Source organism: Pyxicephalus adspersus, chromosome 6 (genome assembly GCF_032062135.1).
Source record: "Pyxicephalus adspersus chromosome 6, UCB_Pads_2.0, whole genome shotgun sequence".
Classification (NCBI taxonomy): domain Eukaryota; kingdom Metazoa; phylum Chordata; class Amphibia; order Anura; family Pyxicephalidae; genus Pyxicephalus; species Pyxicephalus adspersus.
This window is the reverse complement of record NC_092863.1, coordinates 16,618,040-16,642,182: the sequence shown is the minus strand read 5'-3', so window position 1 is coordinate 16,642,182 and position 24,143 is coordinate 16,618,040. Positions and strand designations below refer to the sequence as shown.

The 24,143-nt window shown below is 36.5% G+C and overlaps 3 protein-coding genes across 3 annotated transcripts in view; 2 read left to right on the top strand and 1 right to left on the bottom strand.

Moving 5' to 3' along the window:
* LOC140332413 (keratin, type I cytoskeletal 19-like) overlaps positions 1–24,143 on the bottom strand; it is a 74,810-nt gene that overhangs the window by 34,485 nt on the left and 16,182 nt on the right. The window contains exon 4 of the mRNA XM_072413682.1: positions 21,767–21,928. Coding sequence (XP_072269783.1) covers positions 21,767–21,928 — 162 coding nt within the window. The remainder of the gene's footprint in view (positions 1–21,766; positions 21,929–24,143) is intronic.
* LOC140332376 (keratin, type I cytoskeletal 19-like) lies at positions 2,758–6,328 on the top strand. Its single transcript, XM_072413648.1, has 6 exons — positions 2,758–3,258; positions 3,379–3,461; positions 4,064–4,220; positions 5,092–5,253; positions 5,879–6,004; positions 6,104–6,328. The coding sequence occupies exons 1-6, from the start codon at positions 2,758–2,760 to the stop codon at positions 6,326–6,328; spliced, it is 1,254 nt and encodes a 417-aa protein (XP_072269749.1).
* On the top strand, positions 9,979–15,156 carry LOC140332375 (keratin, type I cytoskeletal 19-like). The gene is made up of 7 exons (XM_072413647.1): positions 9,979–10,524; positions 10,846–10,928; positions 11,270–11,426; positions 12,125–12,286; positions 12,687–12,812; positions 12,983–13,190; positions 15,098–15,156. The coding sequence occupies exons 1-7, from the start codon at positions 9,979–9,981 to the stop codon at positions 15,154–15,156; spliced, it is 1,341 nt and encodes a 446-aa protein (XP_072269748.1).

The window sequence follows — 24,143 nt, the reverse complement described above, 5'->3', positions numbered from 1 at the left end:
TTGTGTTGGTATTGCAGGTGGCAGTAGAAAGAAGAGTGATCTGGATCTTACCTGTCTGTGTGCTAACAGCACTACCCTCTGCGCCCCTCCTATTGATGGTGTTCTATCAGATTTTTCTACCTATCATATTTTGCTCCATGGAAGGTAAGAAATTTGGAGGGTTGGATACTGGATAGGTTAGGAACCTGGCATGGGGAGAAAGGTAAGGCACTGGGCTGGAGCGGGTTACTTTTAGGCACTAGGAAGGGGTGATTAGGTTAGACATCAAGAGGAAAGTTTGGGATAAAGATTAGGCAGCACTAAAATCTAATAGATCAATGGCTTTCTCCACTACATGCAGCCCTATTCAATACAAAAATTTGCTTAAACCAATAACAACCAATGCTAAACATTTTTTCATGGTTGACTGACAGATGAATTTTAATTGATTGCAGACGGTTACTGCACTTGCAGGATCACTATGGCTAAAATAAGCTGTATAAACATCTTTTGTATTGTAAATCCTTTTTAATAATTCACATGGTTGGATATATGTTTTCCTCCACAATTCCAGCACATCAAACTGTCTAGATATCTGACATAAGCAGCAGATAGATATTAATGGTAGAAGGAACTTGTATGTCAACAAATGCCACACCGCAGTTTATTATGTATTGTATATTGACAGACATGAGTGGATGAATCTCTACACAGTTGTAGATTACCTCCCATGCACTACATCTTGGCCTGCCCAATTAAAAAGCCAAAAGTCAGCTGCAAGTGGAGAGTCAGGCTTCAGTTTTCCAGTTTCTTTTGCACCTGGATTCTTTGATGTTTAGCCCACACCCAATATTTGCAGCACTTGTTTCCCTTGTCAGTTTAGCTCAGACCTTACATTTGCACCTGGCTAGCCAGGGAGACAGGTGCAAGTGCTTAGCCAGCAAGGGAGCCAAGTGAATGGTCTGATCTAGCCATGAAGAACAAGGTGCAAATGGAAGGCCTGGCTAGCCAGCAAGAAAGCCAGGTAGAAGTAAATGGTCTGATCTAGCCATGAAGAACAAGAAGAATGGAGCCAGGTGGAAATGAAGGGTCTGGTGTAACCATAAAGAGCCAGGTGCAAGAGAAGGGTCTAGTTAGCCAGTAACAGAGCCAGGTGTAAGGGAGGCTTCACTCTGCTTTTGCACTTGTCTCTTTCTGGCTAATCCGGACACTCCTTTGCTGGTTAGCCCAGGACCTTTAAGTTACTTTTCCAATCATAGAACTAGAGGTGTTCAGAACACAAGTTCTGACTCTGATTTTGCAACCAAATTGACTAAGCCCTATTATACCTGTCAGTGACAGGTATTATACTGTCCTATTGGAACTCAGATTGCACAAATTCTGATCAAAGTCCCATTAGCTTCAGTCTCAGTCAAAATAAACTCTGATCAGAACTATACGATCATTAGCTGTAACTTTTAAGGGGGGGGGGGGGGGGAGGCAGAAATTTACCTAGTATGGGGCCCAGAAATTTCTGATGTCAGCCTTGGAAAAAGGTAAATAATGGGACCCTGAATAGAGGTGCTTAGCATTGGATCCAATTATTTTGCATTTAGGATTGTAATCCAAAGGGGGAACTCACTCCAGAGATGGAATGCTTCTCTTACACTCCACAATGGATTTAGAAATTTAGCAAGGATGTCAAAGGTCAGCTCTAAGTGTGAACTGCCATTGTATGACACTTTTCAATGCTAACCCCCTCTCCATATTGAGTTACAATAAACCCCTGAACTAATTTGTACAAGCCTTTGTGAGTTTGGTATGCCACATTATTAGGAGAGACCTACGTATAAACTCTCCTGCCCCTACAGGGGTAAAAGCTACAAATACTATTGAATTTTATTTAAAGCACCAACATATTACCCAGCACTGTACAATAAATAGAAGTTGCCAATGGCAGACAAAAACAAACAGCATTGTTAACCAATATTTCCAAACCTTTTTTTTTCATGTCTGCCATGCAGGAAAAATGTACCTGTAATGGTTGGTATCAGTGAAAGTTATCAGTACATAAGTGTACTTGCACTCTCTCGAGTTACACTCAAAAAACAGAAAACATTCTGCCAGGACCTACCATATGAGTGCGCACGTGAATGTTTTCTAGACTGGTACCAAAACCAGCAAAGGATAGACTTCCCTACATGGCACTTTAGTATTTTGTAAAAATTATTTTTGAAGGTAATCCAATTTTTTAAGACTCATGAACTCCAAGCTTTCCAGTGCTCTACCTAATATTAATAAATTATCCTTTGAAATAACTAGAACAGCCTGGAGAAGTATGTTTAATGTCAATTTACACTAACCTCACATAATTTCTCTTACAACTTCATGACTTAAAATTCTTTATCACTTTCATGTTCAAGGTTTCTAGCAAGTGTCATTATGATTTTAAAATTGAGGCTTTTTTGTTGGCCTGACTTGGAATCATTAGGGTGGTGCAAAATCTCAATTTTCAGTTATTCATCGCAATTATGATAAAAAGACTGTTAGATGATCAGAGCTCTCGATGGACATAAACTTCTCTGATGTTTAAATAATAACCAAGCGAAATATTATTTAGTCATTTGAAACTGTAACAATCTACAAAAACTTGCATAATTAAAGAAAAATGGCTCTGTAACTCTAACTCCTCTAATGGTCTATAAAAGAAGACACACACATTCTAACCCTTGTCTTCTGAGCAAGATACATCGGAATACTCTAACTCAACTCCATCTACAACTACCTACACTGATCACCATGAGCCACAGCCAGCAAAAGCAAAGTCATTCCTCAACAACTTTGAAGGCAAGTGTTCAAGTAAGGAGCCATTCTCCCAAGCTTTCAGTTCATCAAGGAATTTCCCATATTTCCCATCATGGAGGATTTCACAATGTTCACCACTCAACTCAAAGTACCCATGGAGGATCAAGTAAACCAAGTATTTTTATGAAGCATTCTTCTATCACCCATGGATGTGGCTATGGAAGCGTACATAGTGCTCATAATTCTGAGGGCCACTATAACAGCGTTGGGGGCCATAGTGGCTGGAAGAATGAAGGTTTTCTCAATGTAAATGAAAAGGAAACCATGCAGCTCCTTAATGACCGTCTTGCAACCTATCTAGAGAAAGTCCGCTCTCTTGAACAAGAAAATGCCCAAATGGAGAAAAAGATTTGTGAATGGTATGAGAAAAATGCCCATGTATCAATGCCTGACTTCCATCATTACTACAAGGCTATTGAAGAACTTCAATGCAAAGTGAGTAATTAAAATAAAGTAATTTTTTTTAGTATAATACCATTACAAATTATTTTGAAAATGTGTACATTTTTGCCTACATAACCATTTACTGTTTCATACATTCAAATGATTACATAGATCTCTGCAGCATCAATGGACAATGCCAGGATAGTCCTACAGATAGATAATGCAAGACTTGCTGCTGATGACTTCAAGAACAAGTAAGTCATCTGTTCTTTTTGATATACATAATTTTGGTTTGGTAATTTTTGAAAGTAAAGGGTTTTACACTGATTCAGTCCAAACTTTAGTATTTTAGAAACAAGATGAGTTTTGCATTTTAATGGCATGCATGGGAAGATTCACCCTTTTACCCTGTAAGGAAAGGAAATATAAAGAATCTCTTCATTGTGGGCACAAAAATGTTTGCAGACCTAAGAAATATTAGAATGTCCATCCATTTTGTTGTAGACAATTTAAAATGGCTATTACTAATACAAAGGTGTACATCAGCATTTTGAACCCACCTTGATCTACCAATGACAATTAATCTTTTAGGTTTCAATTCTGCATCAGATTTCTATCTATCCTGGTAGTGGTAGGAAAAAGCAATAATGCTTACAAAAAGCTGTAAATAAGGCTTATTGACATATATGAAGAAACTCAGGTGGATTATGTGTCCTCGTAATATATCAGAAGAAGCTTCAGTGTCTCATGAGAAGTATATTGAAACATAGTTTGATGAGCAGATAGGATTGGTATACATATTTAATATTATATACAGCATGAACGTTTCCTTTAATTTCTTTAATCCCACTCTAAGATTTGAGCTTGAAATGAGGCTGAGAGCTTTTGTGGAGAATGACTTAAAGGGACTGCGTAAAGTCCTAGAAGGGCTCAGCATAGAGCGAAGTGACTTAGAAGTCCAACTGGAATGCCTGCAGGATGAATTGCTGCAGATGAAGAAGCATCATGAAGAGGTAATTTTAATCCACGTGTCTCAATGGCAGTAACTGATTCTCCACCAGGGAATGTTTCAGGGAATGTCACATCTCCTGCTTTATAATTAGAACTATTAATAGGTTGTAGTAAACTTTGAGATAGAAGTATCTAGAAAGTAGCTCTTCATCTACGAGTCACAATCTATGCCTGTGGTTCTTTGCCTAGAGTGCTGTGTAGACATGGTTCCCTATAGACCTTATTGGAGAAGCCTTTTTCATTGCACAGAGGACAATGGGGCTTTAAAAACTGTTTTAGGCTGCAGCCCAGTTGATCTGAGGTCAGTAGTTGAGGGTTACCAACTTAACATTCATGCCATACTACCTCCTTGTTCTAGGAGCATATGAGCTGTGATGAGTTACTCATTTCTTACTCCCTATTTTATCATCTCTCCAGCAATCCCTATAAAAAAAAACTCCAAAACCCTATGCAAAAATCTATTTGTACCATTAGAAGTCTGATCTTTATTAATTACCTGGTAACACTTTCTGGATACAATCACATAGCCCCTCCTTTCCCCATTGGGAACAATTATGTCTTAGGAGTTTTGAGAAAAACTTTGGGAGTTGGCATTGCTTACTTCCCTTCTAGGAGAACTTTTTTGACTGTCACACCTCTGACTTTAATACTGGAAGAAGTCTACCGAGGCTTTTGACTTTTCCCTGATTTCGTACTAGATTTTGGCCAGTGACTCATGAATTAAAAAAAGCTGTCTACATACCAGCCAAGCCACTTTTATAATATATCATAATTTATAATTATATTATAATACCAGGTTTATTCTATTTATTTCTGATGTTCCCTATAGATTACTGTGAATATACAGTCTAACACCTTCTTTTACTTTTAAAGGATGTAACTTGTCTGCGAAACCAACTGGGTGCCAGAATCAATGTTCACGTAGATGCTGCACCATCCGTTGACCTCACAAAGGTCCTGTTCGAAGTGAGAGAACAATATGAAAATCTGATGGACAGGAACCTGAAGGAAGTTGAGAACATGTTTATTCTCAGGGTAAATCTATCTTTTAGATTAAACTTTTCTTTTAGAAAAACATTATGGTTTTTATATTTTTAGGCAGAGAAAGAGCTTTAAGTCTCATTCACCCTTGCACATTGTGGCACCCGAAATGCCTAATAACACTTGTTTGCACGCTGTGGTGCTATTCATTCTAAAAAGCAACCCAACATTCTTTGCTGGTAGATGTAGGGCAGACCTGCATTACAACCCACTATGGTAGTATGTTCATAAATACAAAAAGATTGATGATGTTTTTTCAGTGTGCTGCGTTCATTTGAATGGATTGCTTTGGAGTACAGCACTAAGCTGTACAATGCACATTTACTTGACTTTATTATTGCAACCACTAAGTGGTGAATCAAGCTCATAACACGCCCTCTGTGGCTGCTTGTACTGTAAAGTTATTCATCCTCAAAAATCACAAAAATACTTTATAGTTGGATTTAGTTTTTACCGGCTTATGGTACCTGGTGCTTGGGTCCAACTGGCTGCTAAAAATCTGCACTACATAGAAAGTAAAGGGAAAGACAACACGCTTTGATTTAAATGCCTTTTAAATTTTTATGGATTTTAGGCTTTTATTCATTTCTGTATGATTGGTTTAATTTTTTAATTTTAGAGTGAGGAACTAAACAAAGAAGTGGCTTCTGGATCAGAACAACTGCAGTCAGTTACGACTGAACTTATTGACTTGAAGCGTTGTTTGCAAAGTCTTGAGATTGAGCTGCAAAGTCAGCTGAGCATGGTATGTAAATGTCTCATTTAAAAAGACAGCATTGATAAAAAGACATAAATAATGAGCATAAATGTTCCACTTGGCATGAACACATTTTCTTGTCCTTAGAAATGCGCTCTTGAGCGCACCTTGGCAGAGACAGAAGCAACCTTCGGCTCCCAACTTACTCAGCTCCAATGCCTGATTGACAATGTGGAAGAACAACTCTCACAGATCAGATCAGAATTGGAGAGACAAATTCATGAGTACAAAATTCTCATGGATCAGACAACCCGCCTGGAGATGGAAATTGCCACATATAAGCGACTGCTGGAAGCACAAGATATGCAGTAAGTAAAACCATAGCAAGAAATGATCCTTCCTCTAAACATTAACAAACCCAATAGCAAAAACTGTATATATTGCAGCTTCTTAGCTCATAGATGTAGTAGATTTTTTCAGAATGTATACTGGGTGATCCTGTTTTTGGCACGATTACCATTTTTTTCACTTAATAACAGATATGACAAAACCATTTCACATGTATGCATACAGACCAAAAGGGTAAAAAATTGGAGTTGTTCAAAATTAGAGTTTAGATATTTTTTCATAAAACACATAATCTACCACAATCCCATTTGCTAGTATTCACTTACCTGTGTACTATTAAATCCTAACTCAATTTTACATTTTTTTGTGAATATAATGTTCATGGTCAACTTTTCTGCAATGCTCAATCTATAACTATTGTTTCCATATTTATTTATTCTTTGCAGTGTTCCAGAACATCAACATCATGAGAAAATTCATAGAGAATGTAAGTGGGAAAGTTAAAAGCTATAATTATACTCTGAAGCAAGCATGAGTTTTGTTCTTTGAACGTTTAAAAGAAACTCATGTTTCAACTTTGAATGACAGTTTTAAATTGTTCTTTTATATATTCTCTCCTGGGAATATAGTGATGCAACTGATAGATGGAAAATATGCTTTATGATAATGTTTAGTACCAAAAATGTGGACAAAGTAAATTTGAATAGATTGATAGATTTTGTCCCAACTCCTGTAACTGCCACCAATCTGGATAGCTTGTGCTGATACTAAATGTAGAAAGCCTGATCTATAATATTTTACCATTTAATGCATTGTGTAACTTTTATCCAATTCTTGCAGTATCTCACAGCAGTCCAAAATACCAACTCAGCACTCAGGAACCCGACCATGGAAAAGAAAGTCACCAAACCAAGGAACATGGTCACCAATCAAAGTGAATGATCACAAGAAAGCAACACAGCAAATCCTCTGTCAGTAATGATTTTGTTTGAGTGATCCATTTCTCATCATAGATGAGCGTCTATCTCCAAGGCTGGACCTTAGTTTAGATTTATTTTCAGAAAGCTTTTCTTGCTTTTTTTATGTAGTCTGTAATCACATGGGATGGGTAGGTCTTGTTGTTAAAGGTCTAAATTGAACAAATGGCATAAACATATACTATTCTATTAAGTTTGCAGGTTCTTTTGGAGGCTCAGCATTTATAATTGCACCTCCCAAAATTGATTGAATCCTACACGCAACATACAAAGGTAAAGCCCAACGTCAGGCTCTATAATCTGCCCCAAAATCATAACCCCTAATACATTTTGCCCCCCACTGGCTATATGCTTTTGTTTTAACACTAAAATTTTAAGTCATAAAGCCAAGTATGTGCCACTTTAGGGTCATCTACAGCTCTTTAGCTGTTCTCCATGCTTGGGGGTCAATAATAATGCAGAGAGCAGTTTTAATAAAATGACAATAGCACTGCTGTCTGCCCAGTATACGGTTAATAAAGGCACTGTGGTGATGCCCCCTTTGGGAGGTGAGCCCCTGACAATTAGGGCCTTATTTATTAAACCTAGAGATTATTATAGATAAACTTTTATTAGTGAAGCTGGGTGATCCAGCAAACCTGGAATGGATCTGGTCCAGAATGCAAATTGCTAGCAAATAGCAAATTACTTTGAAGAAATCCATTCCAGGGTTGCTGAATCACCCAGCTTCACAGATGAAAGTGTATTCTCTCCAGCCTTGGAAAGCTTTATTAAATGGGACCCTTTGCTTTTACAGTATATTCTACTCTTCAGTCTTTTGGGTTTATTGCTTGGCATCATTCATCCCAGAAGACTGAGAACATCTTGCTCTAACAAAGGGGTACTTAAGAGGATCCAGATTTTGGTTGGGTATCTGAGACACACAATGATAAAAATCTAGCTGAACAAGAATAGGATACTTGAAGTTTTGTTTATTTATATCATATACTTGGTATATGTGCTTTGTTTTATCCAATGTTCTTTTTATTTACTGTATTGCACGTGGTGTATCTTTCCATAAACCTAATATTAAAACTCCTTGTCTATCGCAAAAATGGCTGTACTGTGTCTTTAAAGAAAGTGCTTTAGAGGATTAGAGGATACCACAAATATTCTACTAAATTCAGACTTTCAATAGATAGACAAACCCAAAAAATAAGTGTTAATTTAGAATATACAAAAGCTGTACAGGACAAGGAGATAGAATGGGATCCAACAGCATAGTAATCCCAGTATGCAGTTTTCGAATGGATTAGTAAGAGGGAGGAGAGGAAGAAGTACAAAAAGATGTGATTCAATTTGCTATACTCCTCTTGTTACTGTGCTTCTGTGTACCTGGGTATTGAAGTTTGGTTTCCAATAGGCAGTTATTGCACCACAACTCCACTTGTTCTAAAAACTTTCTTTCCAAAGGTCTTTCCAGTAGAACTTGAAAAGCCATCTACATCATAATCATAATGATCTGAAGCCTTTTTTTTAAATTTTATTGAAGATATGATACAGTGAGTTATCCAAAAGAGATGTACTAATCCACATACTACTAAATTGTGTCAGGTATTTCAAAATTACAAATTTGGTCTGGTTGACGCAATATAATATATTCTTATGACCAAACAGGTTTAAATGCAAAAAAAGTTCTACAACTCTTCCAGTGATCTTTATGATTCACAAGCCCAAGGACCATGCTGACCATTCGTGACTGTTTGTCTAAAACTTGCAGCTCTGTGACAATACAATTATAGAATTAGGGGAACGTACAAGGGCATTCTGCTAGCTCACAACTATAATGTTAATGCATGTTTTCAAAGCAGAAAGAATATCAGTCTAGAGCAGTATTCCTCAACTAGGGTTCAGTAGAACTCTAGGGTTCCTCAAGAGGTTGCAAGGAGTTTCTTGAGCAGTGAGATGTTTGTGACTCTCAAGCCAGTTTAACAGACACCAATGATCTTTTTGGCTATCTGTAAGGGTGACATTCTTCCCATTGGCCAGCAATGTAAGAGACATTCTTCCTTCTGACTACTACACTAATGTACTGTGATCTGTGGATATAGTAATTATAGAGGGGTTCCCTGAAGATCCTAAAGATATTTCAAGGGTTCCCCTATAGAAAAGAGTTCAAGAAACACTAGTCTAGGGGTTTATGGGGCTGTTCTGTCTCTATGCATTCAGACCAAGATTTGCATAGTTCACTTTCTACTAGAGTATATACCAATAAAATAGGCAAATAGACATATATACAAAAGACATATACAATATTCCAGAAATTGTTTCTTAAAAAATGTTCTGTTGCTAGGGAAAAACAAAGATACATATAACCATTCGCCCACCTTTCATGTATGTATAATGCTGAGTTTCAATCTCTTTGTTTTAGTTCTTTAGGTGTGGTGCATATTACAATGTTGTACAACAATTCATTAAACTTGTCACAGCTTCCAGCGTGCTGTGATCATTTTCAGGTAATCACACAAATGTCTTTTATACAAGTTACATCAATCATTAAATGAAACAGTATAGGATGCTGGTGAATGCCTCATAAAATATTTTAGCTTTTTCAACGCCCCCTTCCTTTGGTATAAAATGAGGTACATGGAGGCTGACAATACTACCAGACCTCCTGAGGAAGCTACAGTGTAGTGTTATTTCTACAAGATCATCATCATGAGCCACTGTATCAAGACAACCCATTCTTCAACTGGATCCATCAAGGGAACCAGTCACAACTTATCTAGCCATATCTCAACTGTACACCACAAAGTCCATCATGGAGATTCTCAGAAAGTTGGAACAACTCATTCTTCTCTTCATGGGGGATTCCATAAAGGGCATCATGTAAGCTCCCACCTGTCCCATCATGGAGGTCACTACAGAACTCCAAGTGTTCATGGAGGCTCTGGAGGAAAAGGAATCTCTGTTTCCAAACACTCTTCTATTGGTCATGGGTTTGGCTTCGGCAGTGTGCATGCTCACAGCAGCCATCATAATAGCTTTGGAGGTCATAGTGGTGGTCTCTTTGCTGTCAATGAAAAAGAAACAATGAAACATCTAAATGATCGTTTGGCTTCCTACTTGGAGAAGGTTCGATCTCTGGAGCAGGAAAATGCTCAGCTAGAGAGGAATATTCGAGAATGGTATGAAAGGAACCAACCCAGCACTATCCCTGATTTCAGTTGCTACTTTAGGACCATTCAGGAGCTCCAAAGCCAGGTAAGTTAGGATCCATTTACATCTCTGTGCTTTAATTTCCTGAGTGTGTTTTTAATTTACTTTACATGGGACTAAATCTATGCCAAATACTATGTGATAAGAAGCTAGAGACTAGATCCTAAGGGAGCATTCACTGTGTAGTTATTTTATTCTGGAGAATGATGCTGAGCTGGTATTCTTAGGAAGATTTATGTGCTAATCTTGGTGCGTCCTACTGAGAGGAAAGTTTACTGAGAAGGTATATTGGAAGGTATACAGACTCATAGACTGATCTTCAAAACATGCTTATTTCACATAACAATCTAACTTTTCTCTTTTTAGATATCTTCTGCCTCCCTAGAAAATGCAAGGATTGTGTTGCAGATAGACAATGCCCGACTGGCTTCAGATGACTTTAAGAACAAGTATGACTTTTTACTTACTAATAATCAGATAAAAATATAAAAGTGAACTTGTCATAACTTACATATCTAAACAGTCTTTATTTTAAAACATTCTGGTTTTGGGGTTTCCAGGGTCAGCTACACCATATTACCTTATTTTTGCTTCCCCATTGCTCTAAAGCAAAGAGAGTGAAAATGTCTATCGGACCTTCACCATGAGCACCAGTTGCAAAGAGAGCAATATTTTTTTTCCCTATATGTGCAATTAAAGGTCTACTTTAAGAAGGCACAGAAAGGCATGTATGTAACTAAGTTTACAGAAAGTCTTCCAAAATAAATTTCTTAAATATTATTACTTCAAGGTATGAAATGGAGATGAGGCTGAGAAACAGTGTTGAAGCTGATGTCAATGGTCTTCGCCGGGTATTGGAAGAGATCAACAGGGAGAGATGTGACTTGGAGAGTCAAGTCCAGAACCTGCAAGAAGAACTTCTGCAGATGAAGAGGAACCATGAGGAGGCAAGCTCTTTATTATTAATAGTTTATTGTTAGCATAACTGGGGTCTTCAGTTGCTTTTCAGAGAACCTTGAACTTCTGGTCAGTGAAGGTCTTACACCTGCACTGCTGAGTTCAGTTAGTATTAAATTTCCTATGCACATTTCAACCACAGAAGGGTGGCAGAAATGCTACTTCATCTTTATTCTTATTGTGCCATCTCTATACAAACTATATAAGTAATTAGTAAGTCTCTATACTGTCATCTGTTAACATCTTGAAGTTAGCAGTCAAGCTACCTTTCAGATGGAAGTTAGTTACATAGTAAGTCACGTTGAAAAAAGACATAAGTCCATGAAGTTCAACCACTAGAAAAATAAACATATCCCAGATTTAAAACCATATGGACAGTTGGTCCAGAGGAAGGCAAAAAACACCTTGGTACAATTTGCTTCAACAGTGGAAAAAAATTCCTTCCTGATTCAATGAGACAATCGGATGTTCCCTGGATCAACAGTCTCTGTTATCTTTACTTTAAATCCTTAATACCCAGCTCAACTACTGTAACACAATGCCTAAAAACAGAATACCCCTAGTGTTAGTAAAGGGCTTTTAAAATTTTAGAAAAATATAATAAACAAACACCAGTAATCAATAGGGTACTTTTTAAATAATAATCTTTTTGTGATATTCCCATAACATGTTTTGCTAATTTTTACAGGAGGTCAACTCTCTCCGTGCTCAATTGGGTGCTAGGGTCAATGTGGAAGTGGATGCAGCTCCATCAGTGGACCTGAACAGAGCTCTGTCTGAGATCCGAGAACAATATGAGAACCTGATGGAAAGGAATATGAGAGATACCGAGAACATGTTCCTTCAAAGAGTAAATATTTTTTTTAATATATAAAAAAAAAACATGCATATTGCTATACCAAAAAGTAAAAAATAACACAATAGCAAATCTACGTAGAAGTAGTTATCTTATTCTCCTTAGGAGATCTCTTTTTCTCCACCAACTAAAGAATATTAAACTTCCCAAACTTGGGTTGCCAGAAATGTTTGAAAATTTCTGCAGAAAATGTTCTCTTCTCCAGAAAAGGTACATCACCAAGCCCGTGTTTTAGATGAATATTACCTATTATGTGGAGAAAGTAACAATGGGCCTGTAAACTCAATGAAGTCAGACAAATCTCACAACTCATTGTTCTCAGCACGCTGTCCATCCATGTAGAATGTAAAATGTAAAACAACCTCTTCCTTTCTTCCTTTTTCTCTTTTTACAGATTGAAGAATTGAACCGTGAGATGGCAAGTGGATCTGAACAGCTGCAGTCTGTCCAAACTGAAGTCATTGACCTTAGACGTACTGTTCAGACTTTGGAGATTGAGCTGCAAAGCCAACTGAGCATGGTATACTATAATCACAATCCAGAGCTGAATTTATTTGGAGGCTCTTGTTGGGTTTTGGGTAGGGTAGCTGTATAATATGGCACAGCAATAGGATAAAAGATTTTTAGTTGTCTCTTTATTTTTGTACCCCTTTCCTGGTCCTACCTAATACTGTCTTTACCTTATCTTAGAAATCTGCATTAGAGGGAACTCTGGCTGAGACAGAAGCCACTTTTGGTGCACAGCTTGCCCAGCTACAAAGTCTGATCAATAACATAGAAAGTGAGTTAGCACAGATTCGTGGGGACCTAGAACGCCAAAACCATGAATACAAAATATTGATGGACCAGAAAACTCATTTGGAAATGGAAATTGCAACATACAAGCGACTGCTAGAAGGTCATGACATCCAGTAAGTCATTAGGAGTATATTTGATTTTCACTTTTTACTTACAAACCAAGGCAGTTTATTTTTTATAATCTATAACTTTTTTTTTTTAGTTTTTCTGGACATCAGTTCTCAAGCACCAAGGAAGGTAACATCAACAGGGCTTTTTAATTTAACAAATTGATAATTTAGCCTTAACAGTTAAAAGAGAAAATATCCAGCATTTGCAGTATCCAGCTTTTCAATTATTACTATTCTATATGAGACCTATTTTCAAGCTCTTGTATTGCTCCTGCATGGTGGTTGTGGTAGGAATATAAAAGAACTGAAACATTTTGTTCCTTCTTCTGCTGAACTCATCTCTTGGTCAGAATAATAATTTTAGAATTACTCAACAGTGTATGTTCCTTCTGTGGTTTTGAGACAGATCCTTTCCTGATCCATCTACACTTAGCAAAGGGCCATTATAATAAATATTTGGCATTTTATATATTCACATAAAGTTTATATGTATGGTCATACATTGGCATATTGGATGTACAATCCCTTTGCTTGAGTATAAGATGATCTACAACCAATCTAACCTGTACAGTATAAACAATCACAATCACCATTCATTATATCATGAATGGATCCAGAATGGACCAAAATGACCATTCTTGATTGATATGTTTGTAACATTAATTTCTCTAAACTCAATCTTTCTATATGTTGTATCAAATCAAATCAACTTTTTTAACACTGGGTTCTTGGGTTTTGTTTCCACATTGTTGTTGCATTATTGATAGGATTTATTTATTTTGTGTTTTTTGCAGTGTCCCACCATTCTGTGAAAATCCATCTTACTCCTGAGCACTCTCATCACACCAAGTGCTAGACAGTCTGAGATGTAAAGAGTTGCAGTATTTACATCCTAGTTAATATTGTATCTTGATATGATAAATAAGTCTTTAGTGGGTGTTTTATGTTATTACTGTAAAAAATTAAAAGGGTCTTTAACTAATAAAATCTTTTCTTTCTCATGCAAATCAAACGTGATCTGTTGTATTTATTTTCATTTGTTCTGCATACAAATTTGGTGCAGTAATTGTACTTTAGAATTGGTTAGGATATGTATTTATACATATAATATTTGTCACTACAATGTGGGTTAACACATGGAATTTTCTGGTTCACAGTGGTTTTGGACCATCAACTGGAAAGTTTCTCAACCAAGGTTGCTCCAGAGGTTAATAGGGGTTCCTTGAACCATGAATACTTGTGTCTGTAAGGGTCATTTTCTTCCCATTGGCATTGTTGACCACCACATTAATGTACTGTGAGTTATGGATGTAATAATTAAAGCAGGGATTCTCTAAGACCTGAAAGCTATTTCAAAAGGTATCCCCCATGAAAAAAAGTTGTGAAAGGAAGAGCTAAACTGTGAATATTAACAAAAGGTTATTGGTTAGTCCTATTGTAGTCTTCCTCTCCTTGTGATGCTTGAAGAAGCACTCCAAGATCTGCAGACACTAAAAGGTGAAAACTAACAACACATATGATTATGAAATCAGCAATAAAAGTGTAAGATTCCTGGTCCTGTGCCCCATTGCTTCCTAGAAACATGGAGGTCAGTAGGTTGGACCTCTAAGCACAGTGGGGGCTGAAACGAAGCCAAGAAATACCCCCTCCCTTTTTTTATTAGGAACCAGAAAAACAATCATGAAATGTTAAATAAAGACCCAATTATATAATAGATGGAACATAAAATGCAAACATACCAATATATTATAACACAAATAAAAACAGGCAAATGCTGCCGCTGCTGACGCACACATGGATATTATGCTTAAAATAATTTTAAAGTCTTTAAATTGTGGTAACAAAAGAGAAGAGAAGATAAAAGAAAAAGTAGATATATAGCGTTTGTACCGTTCAGGACTTAAATCATCCCTGACCACATCCCAAAATTACACGAATACAAGAAACATTTTGTAAGGACTTTTAAGGTCAGGCTTACACAATCAGATAATGATAAGATATAAAAACATTACATTTTATTTACAAACATGATATAAAATCATATAATAAACAAAATATAAAACCAAACAATTACTAAATATAAAGCACTCAATAGACCTCCCAATGGAAACCTCTCCAGGAAGACCTTAAAAATCCCTACAAAATGTGGTTTTCTTGGGGGAAACCGTACTGTTCTTTTTTTAAAGAAAATCGTAGCCCAACATACCCACAACATATTGCTGACTGCTTGGTGCTGTTATGGAAGCTGAGCTTATTAGAAAACTTTTGAAGTGTCAGACTGTTCCAAAATATTCATAAGCTTAATGCTAGAGAGTATCAGACAACTTTTGACCAGCTTTTTTGCTTTTTTTTATCAAGTCTGACTGTGTATGCAAAAATCCCTTGTAGATATGATGTACACAGTTGCAACAGCTGATGTAAATCAATGTCTTTGTATGTCTTTGTACCATGTGCCCTAGTATCTGTCTTTATTATGTTTTAAATTTTTTAAATATATGTCCCTATCTAGGTTTGAAAAGAAGAGGGATTAGGTGTGACACATCAAAGTGTGCAAAATACATAACATGAAGTCTAAAAATTGTGCACCTGTGAAACAACTTTGGGATTCAATATTATTTATAGGCGTGCTTAAAAAGTCTTTACAGTTCATGGGGTTAATGTTAGTAAAGAGTCTTGTCCTTACTTGCTGATACCCAACGTGTATTATGTTGTTTGTGCTTTCAATACCTAAAATTATAACCTTACACATGTAAAGACTTTTTTAAAAATGTATTTCTTTCATTTTATTACTTTTATCTTAACATTTTTTATTTTATTTTTTTACTACTACAAGATCTAAAAGACCCCTATGTGATAGCAAGGTAGATAGGTTTTCTTTATTGGATTTCATATACATCAGGGCTTTAATTAGACCCCTAATGTCTCCCTAATTACTTCTACAATATTTAAAAAGAGTTGTCATGTGAAAACTGTGATCATGTTGTGCTCAAAGCAGTAGTAGTTCCTGTAGAATTGCAGGGAAGAAGGACTAGGTATGAGATTTTCCCACCTGGTCCTGGGCTAAAGGACATTTGGTAGTTTTGTTGTGATTCTATCCCTTTTGGATACCTTTAATATAAGAACACTGTAAATAGCCTTATACATTAAGAAGAGCCTTCTCTCTCCTAAAACCATACTGTATACTGATCCCGCATACCCCAAATCATTTTACATATACAGGTAGTCGCTGGGTTAAGGACATTCGACATATGGGCGCCTCCTAGATATGAACAGGGCTCCCCTGCTTGCTCCTGTGCAGAATGGAGGTTTGAAGGGCGGAGGGGCAGTTTACATGACTTGCAGAAGAAATCTTTTGCTAAACCCAGCTGAAGTTGTGATTGATCTTAAGGACTGAGCTTTTTCTGCAGCCTCTTGTAATTCTTTAATGAACAAGACAAACTCTGCAGCTGTTTCTTTTTGCATATCAAAGCACAGCTTGCTCCAGAAGTTAATAAATGTCTAGTTAATAAGTTTTTTTTTGTGATTAACTCACAGTGAGTTTTTTTTTACAGTAACTGACACCGCGCTACCTAATAATGTTGAGACAAACATCTGTCCTAATTGCGTTTATTCAAAAAAATGTACCTGTTCCGACTTACATACAAATTCAACTTAAGAACAAACATACATTCCCTATCTCGTATGGTAACCCGGGGACTACCTGTAAGTATTTTCTTTATTTCTGGCAGTGGAGATGGGGGACAAAAGAGGTATTGCTGGGCTAGGGGATTAAATCTATACACTGAACTGGAAAACCACAGATATGTTTTAATTTCATTATTTGTATTCATACTACATAAAACTTCACTATATTTGGAAAAACATAAAACGCTTAAATGGAGGCAGTTGAAACAAAAGTAATTTTATTATATTAACTTGTAATATATTAATAATAATAAAAATAATATATATGATACATCCATTTATTTATATATACTGTATATATTTAGTTTGTCGGTTTTAGTTACCGTAACACAATTTTATAAATATGAAGTTAAATATACAATTTTTTTGAAAAGCCTAAATATTTCTTAAAAGAGTATGAAAAAGGTTAAAAAGTTTACTTATCCTGTTTCCCTTACCCCACCACCCCAAGATGTTGCCCATCTTCCTTCAAAAAGCTTTACATCTACTTTGATATTACGACTAATACTACGGACTTGGTATATTTTATTATTATACTGTAGTTTATTTGCCTATCATCTGCTCATGTTCAGGTTGGCACCCCAGCCTTCTATGGGGCTTTAAGGTGGATCATCTTTTATCCATCTGCTGGACCCTTTAAAGTCTACAGGACCTTGTTACACACATGTAGACATTGGGTGAAGAAGCCGCCTAGAGGTGATATCAGTGCCATGGGCCCTGGAGGTGAGAATTGTTAGTATAGACTTTTACAAAAGGCGGTAGGTTACATCTAGGTTTCCTTATTACTTACTAATATACTATATATAAATTTTTGTGTGTGTGGGCTTTAAATGTTTTAAAATTTTGACTTTCCTTGTTCCTCCTTTTTTTTTTCTTTCATCAACATGCTAATGGTATTTTTAAATGAAACCTTTCTGTTTTTTTCACATGCCTTAAAATAAACCCAGTGATCTCATCAATACATCTCTTGGCTACTCTCTGCAATGCAGTTAGACCATAGCTCATGAGAAAATGGCAAGGAACTCTTCATAGCTATACCTGGAAAAATCATGGCACCTATATACTCTTCCGAGAGACCGCAACCATTATTATTATTATTATTATACAGTATTACAGTAACCATGAAGGAAGCAGAGGGCTGTTTCATGTAAGAAGGTATGCAAATAATAATAAGTCTTGATAGGTGGATGTCTGTGCTCAGGAGTGGAGGATTCATTGGAGGCTTCATTTTTTAATAATAAGAATATTTAAAATTCTTCTGGTTATACCTGGCAATGATATTCCTGAGCACCAAGCTTCTTTTTCAAAATTGTATAAATACCTACTGTCATATCTATTTATCTATCTATCTATCTATCTATCTATCTATCTATCTATCTATCTATACTTTAGTTATTATAATATTTATATAATATTTGTCTTTCTGTAGAAAAATAAATGTATTTTCATATGAGTATGAATGAGTGAAATGGAGAAATTTATTTTCACACAAACTTGCAAACAAAGTGGTGGTAAAGAAAAATTTTTTTTCAGACTATAATTTACCTTTCATCTATAGAAAAATTACACATATTTTAATTTCTTTTTTTTTTAAACGTTCCCACAGGTCTTAGTGACATCCCCAGCAATTGTAGTGACAATACTATTTTCAGTGGCTTTGCAACTAACTTAAATGTTAGTTTTCACTGAGAAACCACAGAAATCGTCTGGTATTTCCTTATACATGGGGCATACTTTAAATTATTTTTGTGAGTGTAAGGCTACTATGTACACACATCACATGATTCATCCAGTTATTGCTTTATTTTTGGATTGGTAGCACAGGAACACATTTTTTTTTAAATTATATTATAGTTTTTATTTAATAATATGGTGGCAATATATGAATGGGGGATTTAAATTCTGGGCTGGCAGCTTCTACAAACCAAGGTACAATAACCTCGGGTTGCCAGAATAATAAGTGAAGTGCCACGCTGTGATTTTCAGGCCCAAATATAATTTCTTTTTTCTATAATACAAAGCCAACACATTTTCCAGGCTGTAGCCCATCTGCTTTCATTGGGGTTGTTGAAAATGATACAAAAAAATTGTGAAAGTAGACTCTGTATATTGAACGGATTTGCATCAGTCAGCAGCTGGTTCATGATATGATAGTGCCAAGATCCAGAGATTGGCCAATAGACTCTGGAACCGATACTTAGGAGGAGGTCCCATGCTGACAATATCTGGAAGTACTGGGTATTCATTTATTATTTATTACAGGTGATCGTTAGAAGTTAGGGTGGACTTTTTGATGGAGATTGTTTCTTTGCCAGGAAATGCCAATGTAACTGTATTTTTTTTACTTACCCGGGATATTATATTATATTGTTTTTGTTTATGATATGAATAGCTGAACCTTCCTACATAATATTAGTGTTACAGTAAATGACATGGTGGAGGTACAAGCCACAATGACATAATTATTTGCTCTCCTGTCTTATTCTAATCATGTTTTTAATGCCTCTGCCTCACCCTTACATCAAAGTTTATTGACAAAGTGCAATTTGACATTTAATGGAGTCTCACAAAGAGACGCTTCATTGCTTTTTACAGACTGGCCTGTTAAAATTACAAGACAAACTCTTACATCTTAGGAGACTGACGCATGTGACAAGTTAAACCAGTAGTGAGACCAATGACTCTAATACCCTAGTCATCTACACATCATGAATTTCATCATGAACTAAGGAAGAGATCATAGGAATCCTAAATAATCAAAATCTTGAGCCCACCACAGTTATTTCTAACAGTTTTCTTTTGGGGATAGAATTTTCCTGCTTTCAACTTCTTCTGTAATAGAGATGACTCTGACAACTTTGGAAGAACCTAAGAGAGAAGGAAAAAGAGTCATTGCTTTATGAATGGTAAAGTTGTAAGCTGCCTTTGGTGACTTTTGTCATGGGTTCTTCCATGATAGTCTATCTTCTCCAGACTTGGAGAGCTTTATTGAATCAGGCCCACGTGACAAAGGCATCAGTTAGGTTTTATTATGTCTTAAGTAATATCTTATAGTTTAATGTCATGTAGTTGTATGTTTGTCACTGACCTTCTGACAACTGCGGTATCGGTCTTGGGACACTGCAAAACAAAAAACAATACCGGATTTGAAGCAGCTTATGTATCTAATAGCAAACCATAAACCAACATGATTTTTTGGAGGGTATTCAGCGTGTCAGACTTATTGAACAAAAGTAAATTGCACTATAGCATTAAATTTGCTAAAACAGAGAAAGAACTTCTGCGTATTGCCTTGTGTTGTGCAGGGGGATTTGCATGGGATGGCAAGAATAGCCTGGCGTGTTACCTAGGTCTTTATATGTCTCTATAAACTGGTATTTTAAGTGCCCTAATTTACACCCGCAAAGTTTAATTGTACAATATTCATTCCATTTGTGACTTACTGAATATCTTGATCCTCAAGCAGCAGTTGATAGGTAGCTATTTCTCTCTCCAAATGTGTTGTCACATCCATAAGGTTCTTATAGTCTTCATTCTGTTGTTCTTGCTTGGCTCGTATCTGAGTTAAGTTGTCTTCCACTTGATTGATTAGGTCCTGTAGCTGTGATAGCTGGGAACCATAGCTGGCCTTTTTTTCATTTAACGTGCTTTCTAGGGCCATTTTCTGTGGTCAAATAAATATTATGTTAGGGAATTGATGCTCTAGCTCTGGTTTGAAATTTACATGAAACATACCATCAGATCTCTGGGGCCTAGGAATCTGGTAGATTTTATAGACCCATGGACATTACCCAGACCAGTCTCCAGTGTTATATGCAGTCAATCCAGTAAAAACCTAGGTGTAGTTACTTTTCTTTTGTATCAAACATGAAAATATTTTTTCTAGATGACTCTATGCTGTTCTGTTCTTCCCAGGGGTAATGTAAAACATTTAAGAGTCACCTTTAAATGGTAATTAAAAAAGAATATCCATATCCATTAAACCCCTATATTTTCTTTATGCTCGTTTTATATTTTTCCAGATAAATCACACCAATTAAATAGACTAAGTTCATTTTTATACCATGCTTAACTGGCTTTGTAGCTCAATTTCCATGGTGTGAACAGTCCTCTTTAATTCTATGATCTCACTCCGAAGAGCTGGAAGCTGTTCCGAAGATTTAGATTCAATGTCACGTTTCAATTCTTCACTCTGAAAATAAGAAATGGTCCTTCAGTTACTACAATCACTTATTTTTTTTATTCGGTATATTTCTTTATTATTCATTGTCCAAACTTTTGTGATTGTGGCAGGAAGCAAATGCCTCCTGAAGACCTAAACTGAAAATACAAAAAGTGACCAAGAGGAAGAGCTAACTGACAATCAAGACATGTAAGGTCACAGGCTCATGATAACTTTTTTGTTTTAGCCCTACACTGCATGGCTCTGTGGCACAGGGGTCAACGCATGTGCAAGATTCACATTGCCAGTGGCCATACAATAGCCGGAGACGATCACTGTGAAGTTGGTGATGAAGATGGTGGCTTCCTGGGATGCAGTGGTGACCGGATTCTGGACCTGTCTTTGCTGCAAGGTCCCTGCAAGCAGGTAAGTATGTGCCATACAACCTACCTACCACCTACCTAGGTGAAATTCCTCTTTAACACATGAACACATGAAAATACATTGAAAATGTAGATTGCTAAAGAAAACACTGTTGACTACCTTCTAAAACTTCATGCTGTCTTGTGGTTGTGTCAAGCTTTATCACTTTTGAGCTAACGAATAAGAATAAGGCAACTTAAGGAAAAATAAGACTTTCTTTTTTCCACATTACTCATTTCACAGTTCCACCAAGTCCACCAAGAATACTTTTTTAAAAAATATGAATAACACACTGACCTTTGCCAGGAACCATTTTTCTGCCTCTGCTTTGTTATTTTCCATTAGGTCTTCATATTGTTCCCGTATTTCATCCAGGATTTTACTTAGATCCACAGACTGAGGGGCTTCAACTTCCACCGTGACTCTGGCACCTAGTTGGTTATTGAGGCTCTTCACTTCCTGTTCAAGTATAACGGAAAAGATTTATGATTATGACATATTTGGATTATTCAGTTAAAACTATTATAATGTTATCCAATGTGCCATGCCTCTAGCAACTTTTTTTTAAACTAGAGTTAAGGAAATACAAAATGCCAATTGTTTTTTAAGGATTATTATAATTCTTATATTGCCATCACTTAATAGTCAAATATTTAAGAACTACTGTACTTGGGAATTATTGTGTATTATAACACTAAACTAGCTTGAATGCACCGAATCCAAACGCTTTGGACAGAGTAGGAAATAGAAAATCTGTTGGAAAAATGTACCTTCAATTCCTGCGCTGGATATGGAAGAGGAAATGAGGTTTGTTTCCTACTATTTCCAAAACAATAAAAAATGCAAATAAATAAATTATACAAAAAATAGTAAAATAAAATGTGCTTGTCACTAAAATTATACTATAGGAAAGCCACTGTATATGGGACACTCAAATTGCCCGGGTTAGAGGATTAGGTATTGAGCTTAGTTTTAGTGTTAACGGTCAAGTTTTGGCAAGTATGAAGATAAGAGGTAAGTGTTAGGAGTTCAAATTAATTTGTCTTTTTGAATGTTCAGTCTAGAGAGATTTTTTAGCTATCTCATGCCTTTCAGCTACCGTGTCTTATCTCAGAGCACAAAGTGGTAAACCCTATGACATGTCAAGGTTGGTCCTTGCTTTAGCTTCCACATAGGTAATGACAATTCTACTCATATGACTGTGTTTAGAAATAGTGATTGGCTGATCAGTACATTAGAGCGGGGGTTCCCAACCCCCGCGTCAGACGGACGTAGCTCTGGCTGGTGCACCCACCAGCAGGGTCAGGACCCGGCTTGGGGGGGCGCACCTGCCAGACCCGCGGACCATGTTTCCTGGAGACATCGCAGGCTCAGGACAGTGGGCGTGTTTGGTTTCTGGACACAAACCACCCACTCTCCCATTGCAGGCTCAGACCTGTGATTGGGGAATGGGCAGGTTCTGGCATCAGGACATTGGACAGGACAGGACAGTTTCATCCCCTTTAAGTGACACATGGCTCCCCGCGCATGTGGGATTCAGAGTCTGTGATTATAATGTTTCGCGATGTGCAAAAGTTTGGGGACCACTGCATTGGAGTTTGCATTCAGTAGATATTTCACCATATAGCAGTAATATGGAGGGACTCAAGTACCTGCCCTGACATTATCAAGGGGCCATAATTTCATACCCACTTTATACCCACTGCAGACTTAAAATATTAGATGGGCCTCAACAAACATGAGTACCTAGGTAAGGAAAACACAGACTACTCTTTCCATAAAAAGGTGCCAAATGACTGTACATTGCTCAATGACCACAGAAACTATAGAGTATTGCATTATTGCTGTATAATATTGCCCAAGTAATATTACTCCTCAATACAGTACATCTTCATTGGCCTTCTTCATTTGAAGCATGTCCTGCTGGAGATGCTGATGGTCTCTGTCGAGATATTCAACTTCTTCCTTGATTTTTTCAAGCTCATGATGCAAAGTTTTTATATCAATCTCAATGTCAGCCCTTAAGTTGAACTCAATCTCATACCTAGAAAACATTAAGGACTAAAATATGTTACTAATCAACAGGTTATTGGTAATTAATATTCTGTGTAATGTGTAAAAACAATATGGACTTCCTTTAAAATTATATAGTTCAGCTTCACAAAGCCAGGTCAAAAAAGATTTGATTTGAGCAGTACAGATGGGGCCCATACCTAAGCTCCATTACACCTTCAGATAAACTGAAATTGTAATTTTGAGCCAGGTATTCTCATCAAACATATGTACCTGACTTCACAAAAACATTTTTGGCCTACTTTGATGCATACTATAATCTTCGAAAGACAGAAGCTTTTGTAACTGCAAAGGCATAGGAAGGCAACTTTATAATAATAGTATAAAACAGAAAGAAGCTTTTTTTTTTCAACAACAGCACATAATATTTATATAAATGACATCAGGTGGACCTCTTCTTCTTTATCTAAAAAAAATATTGAAAACGCTAAAAATAATGGGGTCACTCACTTATTTTCAAAATCATCTACAGCCAAGTGAGTATTGTCAATCTGCCGAGTAAGTCTTGCGTTCTCCACGGTGACTTTGAAAACCTAAATATAAAATTATACTTTATTACCAATAGTAATCAAAAACCTTTTAGATTCATTTGTAAAAATGT